General features: G+C 49.8%; 9 protein-coding genes across 9 annotated transcripts; 5 read left to right on the top strand and 4 right to left on the bottom strand.

Annotated features, from left to right (window-relative positions):
* Positions 1-68: 68 nt before the first annotated feature.
* Positions 69-1,022, top strand: EI90DRAFT_3150079 (60S ribosomal protein L27; the record flags this gene model as incomplete). Its single annotated transcript, XM_039065631.1, has 5 exons — positions 69-78; positions 139-155; positions 227-418; positions 481-666; positions 723-1,022. 5 exons carry the CDS (start codon positions 69-71, stop codon positions 726-728), a joined length of 411 nt encoding a protein of 136 aa, XP_038923535.1. The 3' UTR covers positions 729-1,022.
* On the bottom strand, positions 723-3,831 carry EI90DRAFT_828406 (uncharacterized protein). Its single transcript, XM_039068114.1, has 4 exons — positions 3,600-3,831; positions 3,507-3,535; positions 1,132-3,437; positions 723-1,076 (listed from the first exon to the last, which is right to left on the bottom strand). Exons 1-3 carry the CDS (start codon positions 3,703-3,705, stop codon positions 1,170-1,172), a joined length of 2,403 nt encoding a protein of 800 aa, XP_038923534.1. The 5' UTR covers positions 3,706-3,831; the 3' UTR covers positions 723-1,076; positions 1,132-1,169.
* Positions 3,832-3,894: 63 nt separating this feature from the next.
* EI90DRAFT_3031329 (ribosome biogenesis protein YTM1) lies at positions 3,895-5,645 on the bottom strand. The gene is made up of 5 exons (XM_039058307.1): positions 5,336-5,645; positions 5,173-5,279; positions 4,509-5,109; positions 4,347-4,449; positions 3,895-4,280 (listed from the first exon to the last, which is right to left on the bottom strand). The coding sequence occupies exons 1-5, from the start codon at positions 5,582-5,584 to the stop codon at positions 3,958-3,960; spliced, it is 1,383 nt and encodes a 460-aa protein (XP_038923533.1). The 5' UTR covers positions 5,585-5,645; the 3' UTR covers positions 3,895-3,957.
* A 166-nt stretch (positions 5,646-5,811) lies between these two features.
* Positions 5,812-6,393, top strand: EI90DRAFT_2902606 (PIG-P; the record flags this gene model as incomplete). The annotated part of the gene is made up of 3 exons (XM_039054101.1): positions 5,812-5,975; positions 6,039-6,157; positions 6,227-6,393. 3 exons carry the CDS (start codon positions 5,812-5,814, stop codon positions 6,391-6,393), a joined length of 450 nt encoding a protein of 149 aa, XP_038923532.1.
* Positions 6,394-6,914: 521 nt separating this feature from the next.
* On the top strand, positions 6,915-8,912 carry EI90DRAFT_3191952 (NADP-dependent oxidoreductase domain-containing protein; the record flags this gene model as incomplete). The annotated part of the gene is made up of 8 exons (XM_039066395.1): positions 6,915-7,013; positions 7,080-7,148; positions 7,210-7,278; positions 7,334-7,424; positions 7,484-7,623; positions 7,687-8,007; positions 8,070-8,157; positions 8,223-8,912. 8 exons carry the CDS (start codon positions 6,915-6,917, stop codon positions 8,447-8,449), a joined length of 1,104 nt encoding a protein of 367 aa, XP_038923531.1. The 3' UTR covers positions 8,450-8,912.
* On the top strand, positions 8,611-10,599 carry EI90DRAFT_827859 (fructose-bisphosphate aldolase). Its single transcript, XM_039068112.1, has 10 exons — positions 8,611-8,778; positions 8,837-8,868; positions 8,949-9,008; positions 9,103-9,114; positions 9,207-9,212; positions 9,268-9,941; positions 10,029-10,087; positions 10,148-10,253; positions 10,311-10,428; positions 10,490-10,599. The coding sequence occupies exons 1-10, from the start codon at positions 8,772-8,774 to the stop codon at positions 10,538-10,540; spliced, it is 1,125 nt and encodes a 374-aa protein (XP_038923530.1). The 5' UTR covers positions 8,611-8,771; the 3' UTR covers positions 10,541-10,599.
* On the bottom strand, positions 10,516-16,047 carry EI90DRAFT_3031318 (uncharacterized protein). Its single transcript, XM_039058306.1, has 8 exons — positions 16,026-16,047; positions 15,888-15,965; positions 15,650-15,835; positions 14,625-15,593; positions 14,483-14,589; positions 12,364-14,424; positions 11,711-12,307; positions 10,516-11,651 (listed from the first exon to the last, which is right to left on the bottom strand). The coding sequence occupies exons 3-8, from the start codon at positions 15,776-15,778 to the stop codon at positions 10,658-10,660; spliced, it is 4,857 nt and encodes a 1,618-aa protein (XP_038923529.1). The 5' UTR covers positions 15,779-15,835; positions 15,888-15,965; positions 16,026-16,047; the 3' UTR covers positions 10,516-10,657.
* Positions 15,745-16,339, bottom strand: EI90DRAFT_3031317 (uncharacterized protein). The gene is made up of 2 exons (XM_039058305.1): positions 15,888-16,339; positions 15,745-15,831 (listed from the first exon to the last, which is right to left on the bottom strand). The coding sequence occupies exon 1, from the start codon at positions 16,266-16,268 to the stop codon at positions 16,020-16,022; it is 249 nt and encodes an 82-aa protein (XP_038923528.1). The 5' UTR covers positions 16,269-16,339; the 3' UTR covers positions 15,745-15,831; positions 15,888-16,019.
* Positions 16,340-16,359: 20 nt separating this feature from the next.
* Positions 16,360-21,073, top strand: EI90DRAFT_3150071 (Nrap protein). Its single transcript, XM_039065630.1, has 11 exons — positions 16,360-16,448; positions 16,508-16,801; positions 16,852-17,211; positions 17,273-18,008; positions 18,067-18,134; positions 18,190-18,288; positions 18,355-18,506; positions 18,564-20,256; positions 20,307-20,495; positions 20,552-20,707; positions 20,758-21,073. Exons 1-11 carry the CDS (start codon positions 16,380-16,382, stop codon positions 20,857-20,859), a joined length of 3,918 nt encoding a protein of 1,305 aa, XP_038923527.1. The 5' UTR covers positions 16,360-16,379; the 3' UTR covers positions 20,860-21,073.
* Positions 21,074-21,538: the final 465 nt, after the last annotated feature.

Below are 21,538 nucleotides of genomic sequence, written 5' to 3'. Positions count from 1 at the left end.
CCGAACTGTACAGCTCACTAGGTTTGCGCACCTGAACGACATCCATCCTCCCTTCTCCTTCACCTAAAATGCCGAAGAGTACGTTCGGGAATATCCCTGACTGTGGTGTTCATTGCTAATTGCTCGCCTCTTTGACAGTCTATAAGCCAGGCAAAGTGCGACTCGATTTTATCCACCGCATCCAACTAGGAACTGACCAAATACGCGACGATTCGGCGCGTTCCAGGTAGCTATTGTCCTTCAAGGGCGACAGGCAGGCAAGAAGGCCGTCATTCTTAAGCATTTTGATGATGGCTCAAAGCGACGGCCATACCCTTATGCTGTTATTGCTGGTATCCAAAAGTACCCCCGCAAAGTGACCAGGAACATGGGTCGGAAACGATTGGAAAAGCGAAGCAAGGTTAAGCCATTCATCAAGGTGCGGGAATATCATTCTCTTGTCCAGAGAGTCGAGGAACGAATTCTATTTTTATTTACCAGATCATCAATGCCGCACATCTCTTTCCTACACGATATGCTCTCGAATTGGACGGAATAAAATCCCTTGTGGCGCAAGACACATTTGATGAGCCAACGCAGCGTAAGGAGGCAAAGAAAGCTCTGGCTAAGGTGCTTGGAGAACGGTACACCGCGGGAAAGAACCGCTGGTTCTTCACTGCTCTTCGTGTATGTCAACCCACTCATTATTTGACTAATGACTTTGATTTGACCTCTGCTGGCAGTTCTGATCGGTTCACTGCCATATCACCATGGATTATGCAATGTATGAGACATGCCATGAATTAATCAGACTCTCATCCACCCATATGGTCCTTTGGTTTCTACGAAATGGTATTCTCTCGTACATTTCCAAATATCCACCTAATTGTACACTGCGAGTAAATGGGCTGGGATGTGACTATTGGCGATCAACACTATGAAAGGCAGAGCAAACATTAACGTTGTACAGCGGATGATAAAATACGTAAAGAGTTCAGTCGATGGTATCTCCCAGCCGCAGTTCGAACGCGCGAAACTTTGTGCAAGGGTGGCATGCGTGTGTTGACACATTTTGTGAGTCCATACATTAACAGACCCTGATGACAGGCATGAAAATCAGTGTGGTTCAAATGAATATCGAGGAGTGCTTACAAAATGATACTTTTGGCAAGCGCAAAGCGTAAAGATCATCAGGCATCATCCATCTCAAACAACGTGTCGTCGTGGCCAGTGTGCACAGTCCTCGATAAGGGACTCGGAACATTGTGCGTGCCCCACGGATGTTGCATGCCATGGGCAGCTGCTGCCGGAACTCCGGAATAACCGAACGTGGCTTCGATACCTCCGTTTAGTTGTCCAATCCCAGCGGACCCACCTGCACCTTGACCCCCGAAGGCATTATGGAGAGCAGAAAGGCGAGGAGGCGAGAGAACCCCGGTAGAACCGACACTTCCACCCGTTCCTCCAGGTGGCGATCTCAGTTCTGTGCTGATACTCTTGAGCCAATCATCTTGCTGAGCAAGCCCTTCACGCGGGCTTCCAGTCATGGACCCCGACATCAGGGGGGGACTGACCAGGTTAGCAGCTGGGACGAGATGTAGACGGCTGAGTCCCGCAGCTAGACCTTGAGGAAGACTCTGTCCTGGTTCGTGGGAACGTAGCGCCCTTGAGGACGGAGAGAGTGCCATCTGACCATGGGACAAACCACTGTCCAGAGGGCGGGCGGCCTGTTGTGAAGAAAGGTAGCCGTCGTTTGGGTAGTATAATCCGCTTGATTTGGTGTTAGATAGCATGCTAGCTCGTGGTGGCGACATCGCAAAGTCAACCGCTGTGTGAGGAAGGGCATCGCGATTTTCGGATTGATTGACATTTAGGCCGTAAGGATATATATCCTGCGTACCACCATTTGAGCGATGTAGATGGGCGGAAAGGAATGCTGCTGAGGCATTCGAAGTGCCAAGCAGGGATGGAGAGGGGGCATTTCCACCACCAACTGCAACAAAGTCATTGTTACGGGACGCGGGTGGATTTCGACCACCATTCAGATATTGAGGCGTAGCGTCCTCTGGTCTCTCCGTCTTCTCATTCCATAACCCACCAGCGTGCAGTTGACCCAACAATCCAGTTGCGGGCACAGAACTGACAAAGCGTGGTTGCGAATCACCGAAATGAGGTCGCGATCCCGCGCGGCCCCTAACTTCGCGATGAACCTTCTCCTCGTCGCTAAGCAAGTCATGTGGCAGGAATTCCTCTGCGTCGTCATCCACCATGACCTGATTACTGACAGCAACATCGTTGGCGGACATGGTCGCGAGCAGTGCAGATGCAGGCAGCGATCCTCTGTGCGTCGCCTCCCCCCACAAACCACGACTGCCGCTGGACTCAGGCTCTATTGAAGTCAGAGGTGCGATGGGTCTCGATGGCACAGAGCCTCCAAAAGGAACGTACAGGGAAGCCGAGCCCGGTGAGAAGGGTGAGGTGCTGAAGCCACCAGGCGCCGAAGGATCGAAATTGAATGCGTTCGTCTTCGGGGGTGTAGCTGGAGATAGCCCATTGAGATGCCGTCCACGCGTTAATGAGATACCCCCAGGAGGGGAATGTGCCTGGGCCTGTGGCGATCCAGGATAATTAAGACGAGCAGATAGACTGGAGGACTGCGGCGGTGAACCAATTGGACCGAAGCCAAGGTCAGACGCGACTGCGCGGGCATTAGGACGAGTTTGGGATTCGGGGATGGGCGAACGCCTCCGTTCGGGCGAAACATTGGCATTGTTCTCCAAGGACGCGACCGTGGCGGATGGATACCTCACGGGAACGGGAGAATGAGGCTCTTCGAGGGTGTTGTTGGAAGGCGAGTTGGATGCGGCGGGGCCAAGGCCCGAGTTCTCCAGTTGCTGAGTCAGGTTGGACGTTCGCGTCAGTCCAGCACTAGCAACAGCCGCGAAAGATGTTGAGGCAAGTGACGAACGTCGCGTTTCCTCACCAGGGCGAGAGAGGTGGGTGTCATGTAACGGAGACTCCATCTGAGAAGTCGACACGGTTGCGGTCGCCTTCCCGATCATCATGGGGGGTCTCGAAGATGCGCTTCCTCTCAAACCCAAAGTTGAGCCTGAATGTATTGAGCTCAAGGAGTCTCCCGTCGCCTTCGATGCGTAACGTTTCTCGTTCGTATCTGCGCGTTTAACCTCTTGTGCACTGGTCTCTGGGTCGGTGGACGAGGCTGCCGCCACTGCCGCTGCCGCTGCCTCTGCTGCTCTGGCTTGTTGCTCGGCACGCTTATTCTTGCGGTCCATTGACAGTGGTTGACCAGGCAGCACATGAGCGAGTGCGCACTTGTGGGCAAACTTGCAGTTGCCTTTGATATACCACTGGCAGATACCCTTCTGTTGGCCGGGCTCAGCTGCGATGTGGGAGAATGGGCACGAGGCTCCTGCAGTGCACGCCCCTTGTCTATGGAACTGATTTGCGCATTGAACAACACGTTTGTAAGCAATCAGCATGATACGAATCAGAGAGCGGTATAATACCTTGCAAGGAACATGGCTTAGATCTTTCGCTATAGCGATGCACACGACTTCAATACAAACGAAACACGCCGAGACTGGTTTGACTGACCGCACCTTTGAGAGGTTTCGACCCCTTTGCATTCTCCCGATACTCTGCATCATGATCAGTGATTGTGTCGCCAGGCCTGGAGCGATCGGCGTCGCTGGGTTGCCTCGCCATTTTGAGGATTCAAGGACGGTTAATGAATGACGGGCGACTTTGCAAAATCTCTCGTTTTGGACTTATGCCCGCTTCCAACTATAAACAAGAAACGTTTCCGCCTGTTTCCGTCGATTGAATTGACCGCAACGCTACTTATTGTCTCAAGCATCAGACTCAAAGTGGGAGAAGGAACATTTGCCTTTACCCCGAGGACTCTAACGAGTGAGAAGAACCATGAAGCTACTGTATTCTGGGAACTATGTTGATAGCTTAGATTGATGCGCGCGAAACACAAACACCTTCCTCGCCTCCTGAAAGAACTAGATCCCCCGACTTTCCCCCCCAATCCAAACATATCACTTTCTTCGATGGCTTTGCCGGCGGCTTTTCATTAGGGCTTTCTCCTTCTCCTTTTTGTGGGAAGCCGGAAAAACTGGCTACAGGAGATTTCGTACTCCGCACATCCCATAACCGGATTAGACCATCCTGGGCAGCCACAATCAGGTGATGCGGGGAACTAGTGTGTGTTGTGAGAGCAATAGGTGAAGATGTTTGAGGCATCGCAATTGGGCGTGTATCCTTGGAGCCAAAATCTAAATGCACACGGTCAGCCGTATCGCCAGAATGCAGGTTGCGTCAGAAAAAAAAGGTCTATGCACCTGATGTAGAATACATCAAAATGTTCCGATCTGCCGAAGCTGCAAGAATCTTCTGAGCGTCTGCACTAATCCCCAAGTCCATCATTACTCTCTCCGACGATGTCTGTGGGAACACAAGCCAAGATAAGAGGCAAATGCCGAGAAGCAGACCTGAGTACTTACCACAGTTTGGAGACATATCCCAGTCTCTACATCCCACTTCCGTACGGTACAATCCCATCCAGCACTCCACGCCTCTTTCCGCCCGAGCGGATCGAACAGAGCCTTGGACACACGTCCAGTATGAGATTTGAGCACCATTTCTGGCGCCTTCCTCATCACATTCGAATCAGCATCAGACGAATCAAATCCATTTCCCTTGCCTAACTTCCGTCGCTTTCTAGATGTCGTCTGAATCACCTGTTCTGGAGCGTGAACCTCATGCGCTTCCGGAATCTTAAGGGTCCATAATCCAATAAGTTGGTCCCAACTGGCCGTGAGCGCGAATTCGCCGTTAGAATCTGCTCGTGCAGATGAAATTGGCTGAGTGTGAAGGTGCATGGATGCAAGGGATTTTGGAGTATCATTCTCAATGGCATCATATGAGATAATTCTTGCAGTTGTATCGTATGAGCTGCTCAGAAATAGCGACGGTGGGGAGGAAGATGATGGGACCCAAGAAGCATCACTTATTGGGCCGGAGTGACCACCCACAGTGTGCAGGACCTCTTGAGATTCGTTGTAGATTCGAATCATGTTATCATAGAACCCGGCAAGAAACAGGCTGATTTCGACAACACAGAGGAAATGTGAGCTGGAATGCGAGAATCAGGCTCAATAGACACACCCTGGAGCTTGTGACGATACAGAAGATACCCATTCCTTAGTAGGAATGGTAGAAATGTTCTCCGGGGGAAGGACGGAGGGTATATATTCAATCTTAATGGTTTCTTCCTGCAAAGAGTTTAATGGATTATAACTGTGGGCCACAAGAAAACACCTATACGAACCGCATTCAAACCTTTCTCATTACAAGCGTCTCCCACAGTGCCTATAACCATGTCCCCTTCGATCAGAAAATCGAATGGAACGACATTTGGCAAAGCTAAAACTTGGTTAATGAGCTGCGAGAGGTGGTATCGCCGGAAAGTGGCCGGTATCATGTAAGGTTGAAGAGGGATTTTGTACTGCGTTTGGGTACTGAGAAAAACTTTCACATTCTGTACTGAAACGGTCGCGTTCTCGGTGTTGTCCTCCATTGCTGCGCGAGGTAAAATTCTGAACGCCAACGCGCCTGGGTCCCAATTGAAAAAGTCTGAGGGCAAACACCGCGGCTCGCACAGCCACTAAACACAGGCGTTCTCGCTCTCGATGGACAATGACATCGCGTTCTGATAGCATTAATGGTCGAGTAAATGTGAGAGGATGAATATATCATTTGCGCCGTGCCCAGCTTACACTTTCAACACAGGCTAATCAAAATTCTATGGACACAGTAGAGTTTGCCCAGGAGAGCGGCGGCAATGTACGCGAGATCTACGGCTTCGTTGCTCTCGTATCAACAAGCATTCTCTACGTGGTGTATCTAATATGGGCTTTCATTCCGGACCGTTATCTCGTTTCTGCAGGCATAAAGTGGTATCCAAGTAGGTACGCAACAATCTAACCCGACTACTTTGTAAAAGAAGTTAGGAAGTTCATAATTTTCTGAAGAGAATGGTCAATTCTAGTACCATCCTACACTATGGTCGTCGTCCTACTCGCCTATTGGTCATATTTTGCTCTCGCCTGGTCTTCGACACCTTCATTCGACTCACTGAGCACGATCGTTGGTACGACCTCCCTATTATGGTTACCTAACGTCATTCAGACCGACTCGCTGCCATTGCCATTGAAATTAGACGAGTACTCAGCCGCTCCTCCAAGTGAGTCAGGAATAAACCCATACTTGAGGCATGCATTGCCGGATGCTGTTCCCGAAATTTACGACATCCCTATCGGGATGGTGAACCGTGTTCTATACGGTCCCCATCCCCCTTCAAGAGCGGAGGAAAAATCTCCGTCGTGACTTCGTGAAGTAGAATGCGGTATACTTTCTATTTCAGTAGAGGCTGGGATCTTGCCTAAGCATACCAAGCTTGTATCAAGCTCTCGCGAACCTGCCCATTCGTCGTTAAAGTGTCCTCTGGCCTCCGCCGCTGTCCCGCAACATAAACACCCGGGACTGCCCACCAGATCACGGTTGGCTAGTTGGCGGGCCGCTGACATGATGTCAATACAATTGTCCGCGTCGTTTATTGAATCCAGAACGATACCACTATTCTCACGCCTCAAGGGTGAACTTATGAAGTCCCAGTCACTTCAAAAATGTTGGCGTGAAGTACTTATGTACATAAGTACAAAGTTCAAGTTAGGGCTGGTGGAAGCTTCAAGTGCTTAGAATAGATACAACAGCAGGTCTCAGTAAGAGGGCCCAAGAGAGTTCAATTTGCAATACAACAATACAATAGGACCCCAGTATCGCGGGTATGCCGGGCCGCTACGGAGCAGCAGGAATCCCCCATCCCACAATAACGCGTGTCTTAAAACATGTCTTTTGGGAAAGTCATCACTTTGAACACTGGCGCTACTATCCCCCAGCTTGGGTTTGGGACTTGGCAGAGCCAGCCAAAGGAGGTCGAGACTGCTGTAGGTGGTTGGATCGCAGCCGCCATATACTATGAATTCATTTAACAAACCGCGCATCTGTTTCAGGTGGAGATCGCAGTGAAAGCTGGGTACAGGCATCTCGATTTGGCGATAGTCTACGGAAATCAAGTGGAAGTACGTGCGATGGTTCCGATCTTTGTATCTGCCCTTATCACCCTACGATCAATCGAATAAGGTTGGAGCAGCTCTGAAGAAAGTCATCCCATCCGTTGTGAAGCGCGAGGAATTGTTTATCACTAGCAAAGTGAGTTCACGACACTACCTCGACTTACTCAGCCTTTGAGCAACTTCCGTCACAGTTGTGGAATGCATCTCATCAGCCTGCTGAAGTCGAGAAAGAACTGGACCTCACACTCAGTCAATTGGGCATTGACTATCTTGATCTTTATTGTTGGTTTCCGTACTAGCGGCGTATAAACGTGAACTAACCCTCGCTTTGTGCTAAATAGTGGTGCATTGGCCGGTTGCATTCGCACCTGGAGATAATCTGTTCCCTCAAAGCCCCGATAAACCAGGCTGGGCTGTGTTGGATGCAGAGACGACCCTTGTCGACACTTGGAAAGCGGTGATTGCACTACCGAAATCAAAAGTACGTCGTCATGCCTTCCTTCAGCTCATCATGCCCACCCCACACCGCTAATAACTGAATTAGGTCCGTTCCGTCGGTGTATCAAACTTCAACGCAACTGCTATTCAAGCTCTGATCGATGCTACGGGTGTCACCCCTGCCGTGAATCAGATCGAGGCGCACCCGCTGCTTCCTCAGGATGAATTGGTGAAATACCACAAGCAAAAGAATATCCACATCACTGCTTATTCACCACTGGGGAACAACTCCGCCGGCAAGCCCCTCTTGACTGAACATAAAGTGGTAAAGGAGGTCGCAGAAAAACTGAGCAGTACTCCTGCACAAGTCCTCCTTGCATGGGCCGTGAAGCGAGGTATAGTGTCATTCCGAAGAGCGTCCATGAAGGTGGGTAGTTACGGTCCGTTTCCTTGAAGAGCTGAGTGCTTACAAGAGTCGTTTTCATTTAGCTCGCATCGTCTCCAATTTCCAACAAGTGGAGCTGTCAGCTGAAGATTACGGGAAAGTCAGCGCTATTGGCATTGGGAACTACGCCCGGTGTGTATACGTCGATGCGATTGCTCAACGCTGACTCATTATTGACGACTGATTAATTGTGGTAGATTCAACATCCCACACTTGTATGATATTCGCTGGGATATTAATATCTTCGACGAGCCCGCGGAGAAGGAAGCGACCCACAAGATCAAAGTTCAATAAGAGACTTGGTCACATATATACTGGCTCGGCCGGCTACTATCTTGATCATTGTTGTTCTAAATGCGTGTATAGAAGCTCTCGGGAATTGACAACTTGTAGTATTCCCGTGAATCACTTAAGCCGATCATGATCCCTTGCGAGTTCCTTTTCCCACGTACCATTATGTGGATACATTCGAATGAGTCGGGACTTCTGCAGCCAAGGAACATGACCGAACCGCCAGCAACTCGAAGGCTCGATCTGATGCGGGTCTGGTCGGATTTGAACAGGGGCGAGGGAAAGGAACAAATATTCGCATTAGTGCATCAAATATACATCCGTTTGGACCCGGGTTTCCCAGATCGGAGGATCGGAGGTTGCGTGACCTTGGTTATAAGCTCAAACCGGAGAGTGTGGAAGTTGTTCCTTCTCACCACTAACACTCACAATCGCGACGAAAACAGCCTAGAACGATGGTACGTAGACCCTATCGCTTGGTGCGAAGAAGCGAGCTAACAGGTAGCCAATATTCTCTGGGGTGCTCAGGGTGGCCTACTCGATATTGTGCCGGTAAGCCATTGGTGTACAGCTGCTTTCGATATCGTCCTCGATCTGGCGTAGAACAGCTAATTCGGTCCCCTAACATTTAGGCTGGTGTCCTTAGTGGGGACCAGACTCGCAAACTATTCGAATATGCCAGGGCGCACAACGTCGGTGTGATCATCATTATTCCCGATTACGCTGATTCTCACGTTTTTCGCCGTGACGACCTTTCTGCCGTCGCACAACTTGGAACGTACATAGTTCGCCATACCAGTACGTAGTATTGCTGTCCCTTTCCCGATCGAGTGATTTCCGACGATGTTTTCCTTCGCCTGTATCTCCGATGACGTCCGAACGCCCCTAAGGCCATCGTGAGTCTGATATGATATTTTGTTCCGAAGGCTCTATCTTACCATAATTTCGTAGAACGTTACATCCTCCTCGACGGTCGTAGCGGCCCTGGAAGGTGCTCGTGAAGTTAAAGCCCCCATCATTCTCCAAACCTCCCAGGGCGGAGCGGCCTACTTCGCCGGTAAAGGTTTATCCAATACCAACCAGGAAGCATCCATAACTGGCGCTGTCGCTGCTGCCCACTACATTCGGGCTGTCGCCCCTGCGTACGGTGTCCCTGTCGTCCTTCACTCCGACCACTGTGCCAAGAAGCTCCTGCCCTGGTTCGATGGCATGCTCGAAGCGGACGAGGCTTACTTCAAAGAACACGGCGTTCCACTCTTCTCTTCTCACATGCTTGACCTCTCTGAAGAACCCAAGGAGGAAAACATCGGGATTTGCAAGAAGTATTTCACCCGTATGGCCAAGATGAATCAATGGCTTGAAATGGAAATCGGTATCACTGGTGGTGAAGAAGATGGTGTTGACAACACCGGAGTGGATAACGCTTCGCTTTATACTCAGCCAGAAGATATTTGGGATGTGTATGATGGCTTAAGCAAGATCTCGCCCAACTTCAGCATAGCGGCTGCGTTTGGAAATGTCCATGGCGTCTATAAACCCGGGAACGTTAAGTTGAGACCGGAGATTCTCGCTAGGCATCAGGTCCACGTTAACCAGAAGCTTGGCGGTAATGATCCCAAGCCTCTGTATGTTTGCTTTTCGTGCCCACTTCCGTTTACTAGATCTGATGTTTCCACAAGTTTCCTGGTATTTCATGGGGGTTCCGGATCCAGCAAAGGGGAGATTAAGACAGCTGTAACAAGCGGTGTGGTCAAGATGAACGTCGACACTGGTACACTTTGCTTTTTCCACCTGATATTCAACCCCCATCAATTCCTTGTTCTTAATATAGACGCGCAATTTGCATACCTCGCCGGCATTCGTGACTTTGTTCTCAAGAAGAAGGATTACCTCTTGACTCAGGTTGGGAACCCCGAAGGCCCTGATAAGCCAAACAAGAAGGCGCATACTCCTCTTCAAAGTTCGGATTCCAAACTAACTTTCCTCTGTTTCAGTTCTACGATCCTCGTGTTTGGGTTCGCGAAGGTGAAAAGACTATGGCTGCTCGCGTTAAGGAAGCATGTGCCGATCTTGGAAATATCAACACCTTGGTGGATGATGCTGACAGGAAAGGTGCGTGACACGCTCCAAGTAAGTCCGCAAACTCCCAAATAAAAGGACAGCTTCTCTTTAGATGCTTTATGATCGTCCCTGGTGTTCCGCCTTGCATCGAGCTTTGATTTAGTGGTCATTTTTGAACATGAAGTGTAGCTACAATTTACGAAAAACGAAAGTCCGATAAAAAACGCGTCATTGATATAATGTGGCGAACCATCAATACATATCCGCACGCTTAAAAGAATCACGAGGGAACCGTACTGTCTGATTTAAGACTCAGATGTCCCCCCACCAGAGAAATAACATCGGTCGGGGCACTGAGATGCCTCGCGGGTTGGGACATGGTCTCAACTACGTGACCTTTCGGAGGTAGCTTGGAAATCACATCGTCATAGAAATCCCGAAGGGCCTGAACGTCCGAACAAAACGCCAGGAGCTCTAATCGGTGTACATTCGCTCGTTCATGAGGTGTTTTGTCCGCTTGCGAATACGACGCGTTCTTTCCAGCATGCGCAGCGGAAGATGTGACCAGGAGACGGTTCGTTATCCATTGAAATCCAGCTTCCCCACCCATCACTTGTACGAATGCTAATCCTGTTCTGTGGATGAACTGAGATTGCTTGAATGAAGCTCTACGATAGGAATACCACACATCGACCGTATCTGAGTAGGAAGATCCTGCTTCGACATCAAGGATATACCCGAATTTACGAAGGATGGCGTATTCAAAAAACCACCTCAGAGAAGACCCCTCAACGAAGCGGAGATGTAGATCGAGAGAAGTGGCAGAGGGCGGGGTGAGGGCAAGTGGTATAGGAAAACATGATTGGAAGATGTTCTTCGTACCAATATCCACAATGGGATCTACATAGCCTTCCACCAGTCTCAAGCCATGGCGGGCTATCACCCAGGACCAATGCTGCAACAAATCTTCGATGCATCGCGCCGATGTAGTGACCCAGTGGAGCTCGAAGTGGAAGGCGGTTCCAGGATTCTGGATTACATCATGATGAAGAACAACACTCTCAGCGAACGGACTTCGCTTCGACTGGTCCGCATCAATGACCATAGTCTGGCTGAGAGTGTGTCGCTTGCGAGAAGGTTTCTGAGACCCTGCCGCGGGGACGGACGATGGATCGTTTTCCTCATTAGAAGGCCTCTTTAACTTGAACAACCAGCGCGAAGGCGGTGGAGCAGTAGCAGCAGCATATGCATGTCCGAAGACGTAGAAGTAATGGCTATCATGCAGCTCTAGTAAGCGTTGAGACAAATAAAGGACACATTGAATAGGTCATACCCGTCCATCAAGGGATGTTTATCTCGAACGTGGTGGAAGAGACCCTTCCCCACCAAAGACCCTCCCCATTCTGTGGCCTGTTCCCTTGTCGAAAAGTCACAAAATGTTGTTAGGACCCAACTAACGAACTCGTGGCCGGTGAAACTATCTGGGTAGAATTTCCGGTTCCAATGCCGATCTCTGATTAAACCTTTCTCCTCACGCATTGCTTTTGCAATCGCACTTAGTGACATACCCTCTAAAGACCTGTCCACATGGCGTGGCCTGCCGATGGCTGCGGTGGCATTGAGGTCGTCCAAGGTTTCCATCAATGATGTATCTAAGACTGATGAAGGCGGATCCAACCAAGTGTACAAGAAACGTGGAGGTGTGAATTGATCCAAGGTTTCTCCATGCGCTAGCCATCTGGCCTTGCCAAAAAGCTCCGCGAGTCTATCCGAGCCCAAAAGCCGGCATTCTTCATCGCTGAGTCTTTCTCCCGATTCTCCATACATGTCTGAAGGGGGGTGTTCCGATGGAATAACTAGATATCGAGTTTGACAGTGTCTTACGACATCGCTGAACTCCCGCTGATAACCAGTGATAGTTAGGTCGAGTCTAGCGACCAGTATTGAGTACCCATGACCGCAGCATCGATATCGTGGAGGCATTACCTGTTCCAACCATAGGTGTCAAGTTCTGAAGTGGCGAAGACCGCTCTCGCCTCTGTATACCCTTCACCAAGTTTTGGCCATACAAGACAGTCATAATTAATGAGCCTGATAGCGGGTTCGATGGCTTTCCTCATGATGCGGCGCACCCGAATGAGGTCCTCCTCCGCCTCATAGGTAATTCTGTGTACATGATCGCCCATGCTGACGTATACGGCCTCATTGAGGTTAATCATCGAATCAGCAACTCCCAGGGGCAGTGAGGCTGGCATGAGCATAATCTCTTCAACCTCAGGAATGTATTTCTGTCGAATATTCGGCTCGCCTACTATGAGCTGAAAGCCCTGAATCATCCGCGCATGTACCATCGTTCTCATCACTAGTAAAGGCCATTCCGAGCTAGGCTGTGAAGGATCTTTTCGCAAAAGGATTGAACCTGACGCTTCCCGCGCTAAGAAAACATCATATGTGTGTTGAATGAAATTCTGATTTACATCCGCTTTGGAAGGATGGTACTCCGTGGTGATAGGAAGGCAGGCAGGTGCGCACATGGACTTCCATTTGACGTCACGCGTAAACGTCGGACTTGGGAAAACATGCTGCCACTGCCGTGCCATCATTTTCTGGGACGGCAGGAGGGTAACGCCGAGTCGAGACGCATTCACCACATTTTGGGTCGAATTTGGTCTAGGCATGCGGCGGAAAAAGCCGCTACTTTGGACATGCTGCTCATTTTCGCGGACAATTGAGGAGAGTGTCCTCGTGTGGCTATAGGCACGACGGTTGGACATTGAAGGGCGACGTGCGGCTGTCTCGGGCGTGACTGAGCCCGGGAGTGTGGATAGACCGAGGCCAGACGGTTGTGGTTCCGTATGATCTGGCCCTCGGTTCGTGCGTGAAACTGCGGGATCATTACCGTGCTCATTTTGAACGTTTGAAGCCGGGCCAACGAAACGTAATCCATCTTGAATTAAAGGTGGGACGCTAGACGAAGGCCAAGCACCTTCCTTGCGCACTTCGCTGAGCGATGCGGTGCCTGTGGACTCGGTCTCAAGCGAAATGGCATGACCAATATCGCAGGTCTCGGTGACCGTGGGGAGATCCGCCTCTTGCGCCGCACTCTGATTCGGAGATGAAGCCGGCACGGGCATGGTCCTGTCTTTATTAGCCGAAACGGTGCTCGCTTGTGGTGCGCTGATGTCTGAACGGAAGTGCGTGAGCAACCATGAGCCAGGGGCTGATGAGAAGCGAGATGGCGTCATCTTGACCATTGTGGCCCGCCGTTTGGACGGTGTCGAGGATATGTGTGACACCGATGATAGCGCAGATCGGACAGATTCCCTAGAGGGAGAGCGACTTTTGTGCTTTGAACCCCTGTTCGTCGAGTTCACTGCAGGGCGGATCGAGCTATTGTGGGCCTCCGACAAGCCTTCGGCATGTATCCGACCGCCGGTAGTTTCAAGTGCAGGCGAGATTGGATCGAAGGGCACATGGGGAGAGTTATTCTTATTTTCATTAATAGGAAGAGCCATTTTATCCTTGAGGGACTTTGGGGAGATAGCGGAAGGAGCCAATGACAGCGACTCTGCCCGAAGGACGTTCTGCTCACTTGGCAAGGTATCCGAAGTTTCCCCAGCTTGGGGGACGGAGCTAGAATTGGGTCGAATTTGAGTTGCGTCAGGATCATTTGCAACTTTCACCGAATGAGGACGTGTGCCGTCACTTGGGGTCCCTATCTGCTTGTCCATCCAATCAGGCACCACAGTTGATGAAGACTGGCGAGCCAGAGTTAAGGATGATCTGGTTGGTACATCCACTGGAGCTCTCTTCACGAAAACATCCCTGTCGAACTGGTCCCTAGCCGCTTTTCTTTCACATAGCCCAGTGACGAGCGAGGAAACGTCAGGATGTGAAGGGGCTTTATAACCTGCACAATGTAGATAGGCGGGATTACCTTCGGTAGGGTTAGATGTGTATGGAATAGAAATTTTGATCGTGTTGGAAACTCCATGATCAAGCAATCCCAAGCTTTGTATTTCAGGCATTCGGGCAAGTGGTATGAATCTGAATTGCAGTAAATGCCCAGTTGAACTCGGCGATAACACGAACATAGTACACTCGCCTGTCTGTGCGAAAAGGTTGATCTGCCTGTATGTCCCAAAACGAAACCGTCATCCAGAAGGGCTCCCAGAAGTACATTCTCATGTCAGCATCGTTGTCTTCTAATGCCTTCCACCAAGGTTTGGAGGGGAGGAGCTTGGCACTTGGTCACTGCTTAAAACGCCCAACCCCGCATGCAAACCGGGGCCTATGCCGCCAATTAAGCCACCAACAGCGTCTATGCCCTTTCCGAATCCGAGGCTCCCCTCACCTTCTTTTGCCTTCCAGCCGAGAATGGGAGCCCTCCCCGGCGGCTTCTTTCCCAGGGTGACTAAATCCACGGCGAGGCCAGCGTCTACGAGCCGCTCCGTTGTAAATTTAAGCATATTTCGATTCACTCGGAACGAACAAGAGGACGGGGCTGAGGACGATGAAGGTGGGGTTATTATTATTGTTGAAAGGCCGGTAAGCGACAACGAGCGATCTGCCTGAGAGGTCGTTTGCGGCGTTAAGGACAAATTGATGGCCTCAAGTAGAGGTGATGTGTATGCATACGAGAGGGAACCCACCAAACGGCAATGGTCCGGGAATTCTGCGTTGCCAGTGACTGAAAAATTCTCAGAGAGAGAACATGAAAGCGCGGGCGGCTTTGACATTGGAGATGCGTTAGAGTGTCCCGACGGAGGTAACGACGCACGGAGAATCTTGCGCTGGTGCTGGTGGTAATGGTGGTTGAAAAGAATGTCACGCTGAAAGGTGAAGAAGCTTTCTTTAAGGTCGACTAGCACTGGCTTCCAGTCACGAACGACTTCTAAGTCTAAGACCACTTTGTAAAAATCCTTGTACCACCGCCCCTCGTCATCTTGTTTCAGTGGCCCTGCTGCATATTGCAGCTCCCCTTCTTCGTAGAAGGCTCGTGAGAACAGAACAATAGAGGTGAGGTGTTTTGACGAATACTCGCGCCATTTGGCAATAAGCGCAGGGAAAAATGAATGGACGATCTTTTCATAATAGCGCTCTCCATCAGAGGAAAACTCCCATAATTCCCTGCAAACGGATATGAAAATACTGCAGCGCGCAGTCAGTGATCGAAAAATTGTCCTTGTTTTCGGAGTGACCACTGCAGCCGTGCACTAGATACAACCAAGTTGGGTAGGGGAAGGAAGATCCCAAATGAGTGATTACATACTGATCTGCCATTGACATGGATGTCTTTGATTATTGCTCCAGAAGCAAGATAAGCGGCTACTTTTTGTCCAACGTAGACCGTTTTGCTGTCAAGAAGCCTGGTGATCCTGTACATTTCTCTCCGACACATGTAAGTGTCCCGGAAGTGGATCTCTAATGCATTGGCATGGACAGTTGCTGGATCTATCTGCATGCTGAGGGTACATGGAAGAATGGCAGAAGAACTATTGCCGTCATACCTTCGTCAATTTCACGCTCTTATTTTGGGCGAATCCAAACTTCTGAGAGACTTCTCGGGATATGGAGACATGCGATACCTACAGATTCGAAGATGAAGGCAACATGACAAATCAGTGCTTGTTCGAATATTGTCATACCTGTGTTTTGGAATTATTGGTCGTACCCTCATCAACGAAGAACAGAAAGCGAGCCCCAGAGTGAGAAACTCCACCAGCTGGAACCACCTGGATTAAATCGCCTCTGCCAAGTCCTGGCCAGATGCTTGTATTGATGATTATGTCACCAAGATGGAAGTTTTGGTCGTGAATCCAGTATGGAGTAACTTTAGACTGGCCAAAAGCAACTGGTGCAGAAGAGACTGTTGAAGATCGCTTCCGCATATCTTCATTTATGTCTCGCGTAAGGAGGTTTCAAACTTTGAAATCGCTGCTCTTCCACCCGTGATGTGGACTGTGTGGCTGTGTAAGTTGACCTCGGACTAAAAACTTATAATGCCGCGGCTCGCAGGACTGAAGAGGAAAATAGGGAATAATCTATCCAACTCCACTGGGCATAAGAAGGTGTGATAAATTCCTGGCCTGGCCTGGGTTACTGATCCATATCTTGAGAACTACTACAGCAACGCCATGTGGCCCCAAGCAAGCGAGTGGCCAGCAAGGCGAACGACCGAACGGTGCCTTTAGGTGGTGGGGACATTGCTGAGAGCAATACGGACGATAGCGGAAACGAGGAGTTGGAGGGTTCTCATAAAGTCAACGATAGCGGGCTGGACCTCCAGGGTGAAGCAGCACCCTCACATGCTGCCACGAACGAACCAGCGCATACATCCACGTATAAAGTGCCCACTACCGCCGAACTCACGCAACTCAAGGAAGCAACGCAACTCTATAAGTCTGCGTCGTTCAAATTGAAGGTACGCTTACTTTTTTATTTCCGTTTCGTAACCCGCTGACCGTCTTGCAGATTGAGGCATTTCTCCCCATGGTATCTCCTAAGAAGAACACAACAGATTATGTTAACTCTGTGCTACGAAGGATTCATGCTCATCTTACTAGCTTGCCCGCAATTGAGCCCCGTCAGCCGGTGGAGGCTGCCCAAGAGCTGGCTGGATCGACCTCAAGCAAGTCCAGTGTCGCAGGAAAAATCAGGGTCCTTTACTCCGACCCGGGACCTACGAGAGAGACCAAGTGGAAGGTAGCATTCCATAAACCAGAAAAGGTGACCGTTGTTGGCAGCTGGGCCAATGGTCTTTCCATGGTCAAGAGATACCCACACAACAAAAAGAAATTTATTACTGTTGATCTGGCCGTCGAGATGCCCAAAGTAAGCTCATAGGCATCTTATTGGCGTTTCGTGCATTCATTTATGCGGCTGGTCGGTACAGGATCTGATTCGCGAAAAAGATTATTTAGATAATAAAATTTTTCACAAGAAAGCTTACTACCTTGCTGTGCTTGCGTCCTCATTTTTATCTCCGGGGTGCCCTCTCGGTAATGGGCTTTCCATTCACTATTCTTGCCCAGAGAATAATCTTCGTCGAACAAGCCTGGTCGTTTGCTTTCGCCCCGATAACGCTGAACCCACGCAAAACCCTCCCCCGGAAGTTTTAGTTCGCATCCTGGTTACGTTGGCTGCTGATCATCCTTTCCCCATAAAGCGGATGGTTCCGTCGATATGCAATATACGGCCACGAGTTTTGCAATTAGGCATAGACGCCAGCCCACCATCCCCAGAAACGAACCAGTCCCCAACGCCAAGCTATAACAATGATATAATGCTTATGACTACACCTGTCCCTTTCCTTCTGTCATCCTACGCTGCATCAAAGGAAGTCCCTTCATTCAGGGATTGTGCAAAGCTGCTTGGAATTTGGGCCTCAAGAAGGGGGTATGGAGGCGCGAGCCAATCGTATGCAGAAACCGACGCTGCCTTCTTCATATCGGGCTTTGAGGATGCTTGTGTGACGGGAGGAGGCAGTTGGTGGTCCACTTTGCTTATACTTCTCATATGGGGCAAGGTCGATTCGCAGGCCGAGAAGAGTAAGAAAGGGGGGACACTAGGTACAATTGGGCGAGGCCTCAGTTCTTATCAGATGTTTCGGGCTGTGATGGATTTTCTTGGTGCGTCACTGTCTCGGTTGCCCAAATCCGAGCTCTTACGCACATTCATCTTCTGCAGCAAACTACAGCTTCATTGATAACGATCCTATCGTCTCCAGAGGGAATTTGAATGATGCCAGCATCGACGTCAGTGTTGTCATCACAAGCCCTGATGATAAAGCTAAATCTCCGTCCCCCCAAGTCAACAACCTATCTCGCAGGTGCAAGATCGCCTTGCGTGCTTGGTCCTTCCACATTGTTTAACTTCTTAGAAAATGTGCCATCTGGTTCCCTCAAGATGGTGAGTTGGGTTTCGATGGAGAGCAATGCTTGTGTTCTTGCTCGTGGCTCTCATCTGCAATAACAGCTTCAACATGATGCTCGGTTAACGCTTCAAACTCTGGACGCACCAATTGGGCATTCTGACACAGAAAGTGTAACATTTAAAGACACTTTTGATGCTACCTTCGTAACTCGCTTGAACGAAAATGTCGCCACGAGATTCGACTTTGCGGTCAGGTATGCCACTCATCCTTGGTCTCTTCCCACCATTAACCTATAATACGCCTGTGTTAGCATCGATCTGCGCAGGTCTACGCTGCCCCCACCAAGTCATCCTGATTGCCCAAGCCGGAGATCACTGCTATTGAACCGTTTGAACGACGTTGCTATGCGTGCCCTAGGCTCGCGGGCCCAAATTTGCGTCGTCTGCGTCCCAGCGGCTCCAGCCTCGGCGTGCTTCTCTGTTGAAACTGAGCAACAGTTGCATAAAAGGGACACACCGGTTGTAACTCTTGGGGTTATTTTGTCCTCCGAGTCCTTGGGACTAGTCGACCATGGCCCCCTGGCTTCGGATGTTGCTGCATGTGCTGAATTTCGCGAGTTTTGGGGAGAGAAGAGTGAAATGCGGCGCTTCAACGATGGACGCATCGTTGAAAGCGTCGTTTGGAGTTTGGACGGCGATTGCGGTCGAGGATTAGCTGTGAGTGATGAAAGAGCGAGAATCCTGGAGAGAATTATCCAGTATGCGCTGGAGCGTCACCTTGGTATCACACCTGACCGTGTTACCGTACTTGGGAATGATGCTGTGCCAACTGACAGCGTCCTCGCGTTCCCCTCTCACCGACTTGCGCCATACTACCAGCTTCCATTCCCGATCCCTCCAACCTCAACAACATTCAGTATGTCTCAGCGGTTGCTCCATGCTTGCTATGATCGCCTCCTCAAAAGATTAAAGACTTTGAAATCCGTCCCTCTATCACTAGACTCAGGACAACCGATCAGTGAGTATCTGCGCTACACGTCGCCATTTCCCCCGATCCCGATCAATGTTCAACGCTGGGATTCGGTGCCCGCTGTGGCCAAATTCGTCCCAGTGGTTGATGTTGTTCTACGATTCGAACGGTCTTCACGCTGGCCGGGTGATCTGGAGGCAATACAGAAAGTAAAGATGGCTTTGCTGGAAGCCATCGGGCATGAGTTGTCAAGTGCCTCAGGGGAAGAAGGGATATTACTGACGTCAATTTCCCTCGCTCCCAATGCCCTTCCCATTGAGGACAATGTAGCTCTGGATGTACTGACGCAGTCTGGTTTCGCATTCCGCTTTCATGCTCAGAGTTCTCTCGAAGAGAGTTTGCTTCACCAGAAAGTGCAAAACACCCCGGATGATAAAAAGCACGCCATGCGGGATGTTTTGGAGAATCACTTGCTCCGCTTTGTGCGAAAGTCGCAGCACCACAATGCCATTCATTCACTTCAGCATCGATACCTTACTTTTGGCCATACTGCGCGATTGCTTAAACGATGGTTTGCAGCTCATTGGCTCCTGCCCCATTTCAGCGTGGAACTCATAGAGCTTATTTGCGCGTTCATATATATTAACAACGGTGCGGAATTTGGACTTCACACACCGCACTCCGGTGTTTGTGCTTTCGCTCGAGCTCTTGAGTTCCTGGCGGAGTGGGATTGGGAGGCCGTACCGCTAATGGTCCCTTTACATGGCGCAGCAGCAAGTAGTGATTTTTCCGAAGGGACGCGTTTTCTGTCGCCTGAAACCACCAAATCAATGCAAGACGAGTTTTTCCGATATCGTTCTACCAATCCCGACCTGTCAAAAGCTGCATGGTGCATACCAACAGAAGAAGATCTCTCTGGACATGTATGGACCCGAGGTATCAATGCCATGCTTGCATCTCGAGTCCAGGTAATTGCCACTGCCGCCGTCAAATTAATGAAAGAGTCTCTTGCTCTGGGTCAACTACTGCTGAAGGTCAGCAAAGCCGATGTTATTTTGGCTTTTGCTGATGAAATGCGATGTAGCCTCTTTTTCTTCACCCAATATCCGATTATGATTTCCTCATACACATCGACCCACTTATGGTCCCACGAAATGCACAACATATCAACTTAGATTGGGGCCTCATGCCACATAAGAGATCTGATCAAGGCATTCATAGGGGCGTATTGTTAAATTTTGACCCTTTGCGTTCTTTCTGCGACGACATCCAGGTTCGTGTCCAACAATTATGCTCAGATGAAGATGGTTTCATGACATAGTATGGTAGCACATATATGGGGATAGTGTGGCATTATTCTATGATCCCTATGGTGGTGTCAAGATAGGAGGTGTTTGGAATCCTTCGCTTCGAGAGCCCAAACCCCATCAAGTACTTCTTGGATTCTCTCCTGAACCAACCAAATCCAACAGTAGTGGCCCGAAGGCAAGTTGGTTCACTGATTGCATTTGGCGAACACTTATTCATATCTGCAGCAGGGGAAATTGACGGTCGTGCTCAATGTTGAGGCTATTTTAGCGGAGGTCCAAAGGTTAGGAGGGGATTTGGTCGAGCGAATTGAGGTGTTAAAGCCATAGCGCAAATATCGCTGAATCTTTCAGCGACGAATGCTCTATATTTCCCGTAATTCCGCGGCCGTGTCAGAACTTCGTATCGGAGTCTACATTAGTAGAGGCTTGGGATCCTGCCTAGTATCGGAGTCGGCGTCAAGCAGGAGTTACATTAATACTGCACTACAATGCTGGGTTATGGATGGATGGATGAATTCATTTTAGAGTATGTATCTGTGCCTTTCGATATGAAATGCTATGATGCGATGTCCCAGCGAATGGATTCCCAGTGACAGGACTGAACACGCAGACCAATCTAGCCTAAGATCTGTGCTACGCGCCCCTTGCTCCTCCGGGCCCTGCAGAATGCAACCAATGTTCAAGGTCGCTGCACTGACGTTTGATTGTATGATCATTACGTCTTTTTCCCTTGGTGCCCATCATTTCGATCCCAACTTCAGTGTTTCAAGGTGGTTCCTGCATACATGGATATTGAACACTAGTTTTAATTTGACACCCGACTATTGCGAGCGCCCACGGGGCAATAGCATTTGAGTGTGGGTCTGGTACAGGTGATACTTGAATCAAAAAAATCGGCTTTTAAAGGGCCTTCGCACGACTTGTTTGTCTGTTCTCCTGTTTTAGTACAAAGGCCGCGCTCGGCGACAGAGGTGTTTGCAAGTGAGATTGTGCACCCAATGGTGTG

This window comes from Cantharellus anzutake, assembly GCF_015039405.1.
Source record: "Cantharellus anzutake strain C23 chromosome Unknown EI90scaffold_2, whole genome shotgun sequence".
In the NCBI taxonomy this organism is placed as follows: Eukaryota; Fungi; Basidiomycota; class Agaricomycetes; order Cantharellales; family Hydnaceae; genus Cantharellus; species Cantharellus anzutake.
Note: the sequence above shows the minus strand (reverse complement) of the source record. Positions and strands in the feature narration are given on the sequence as shown.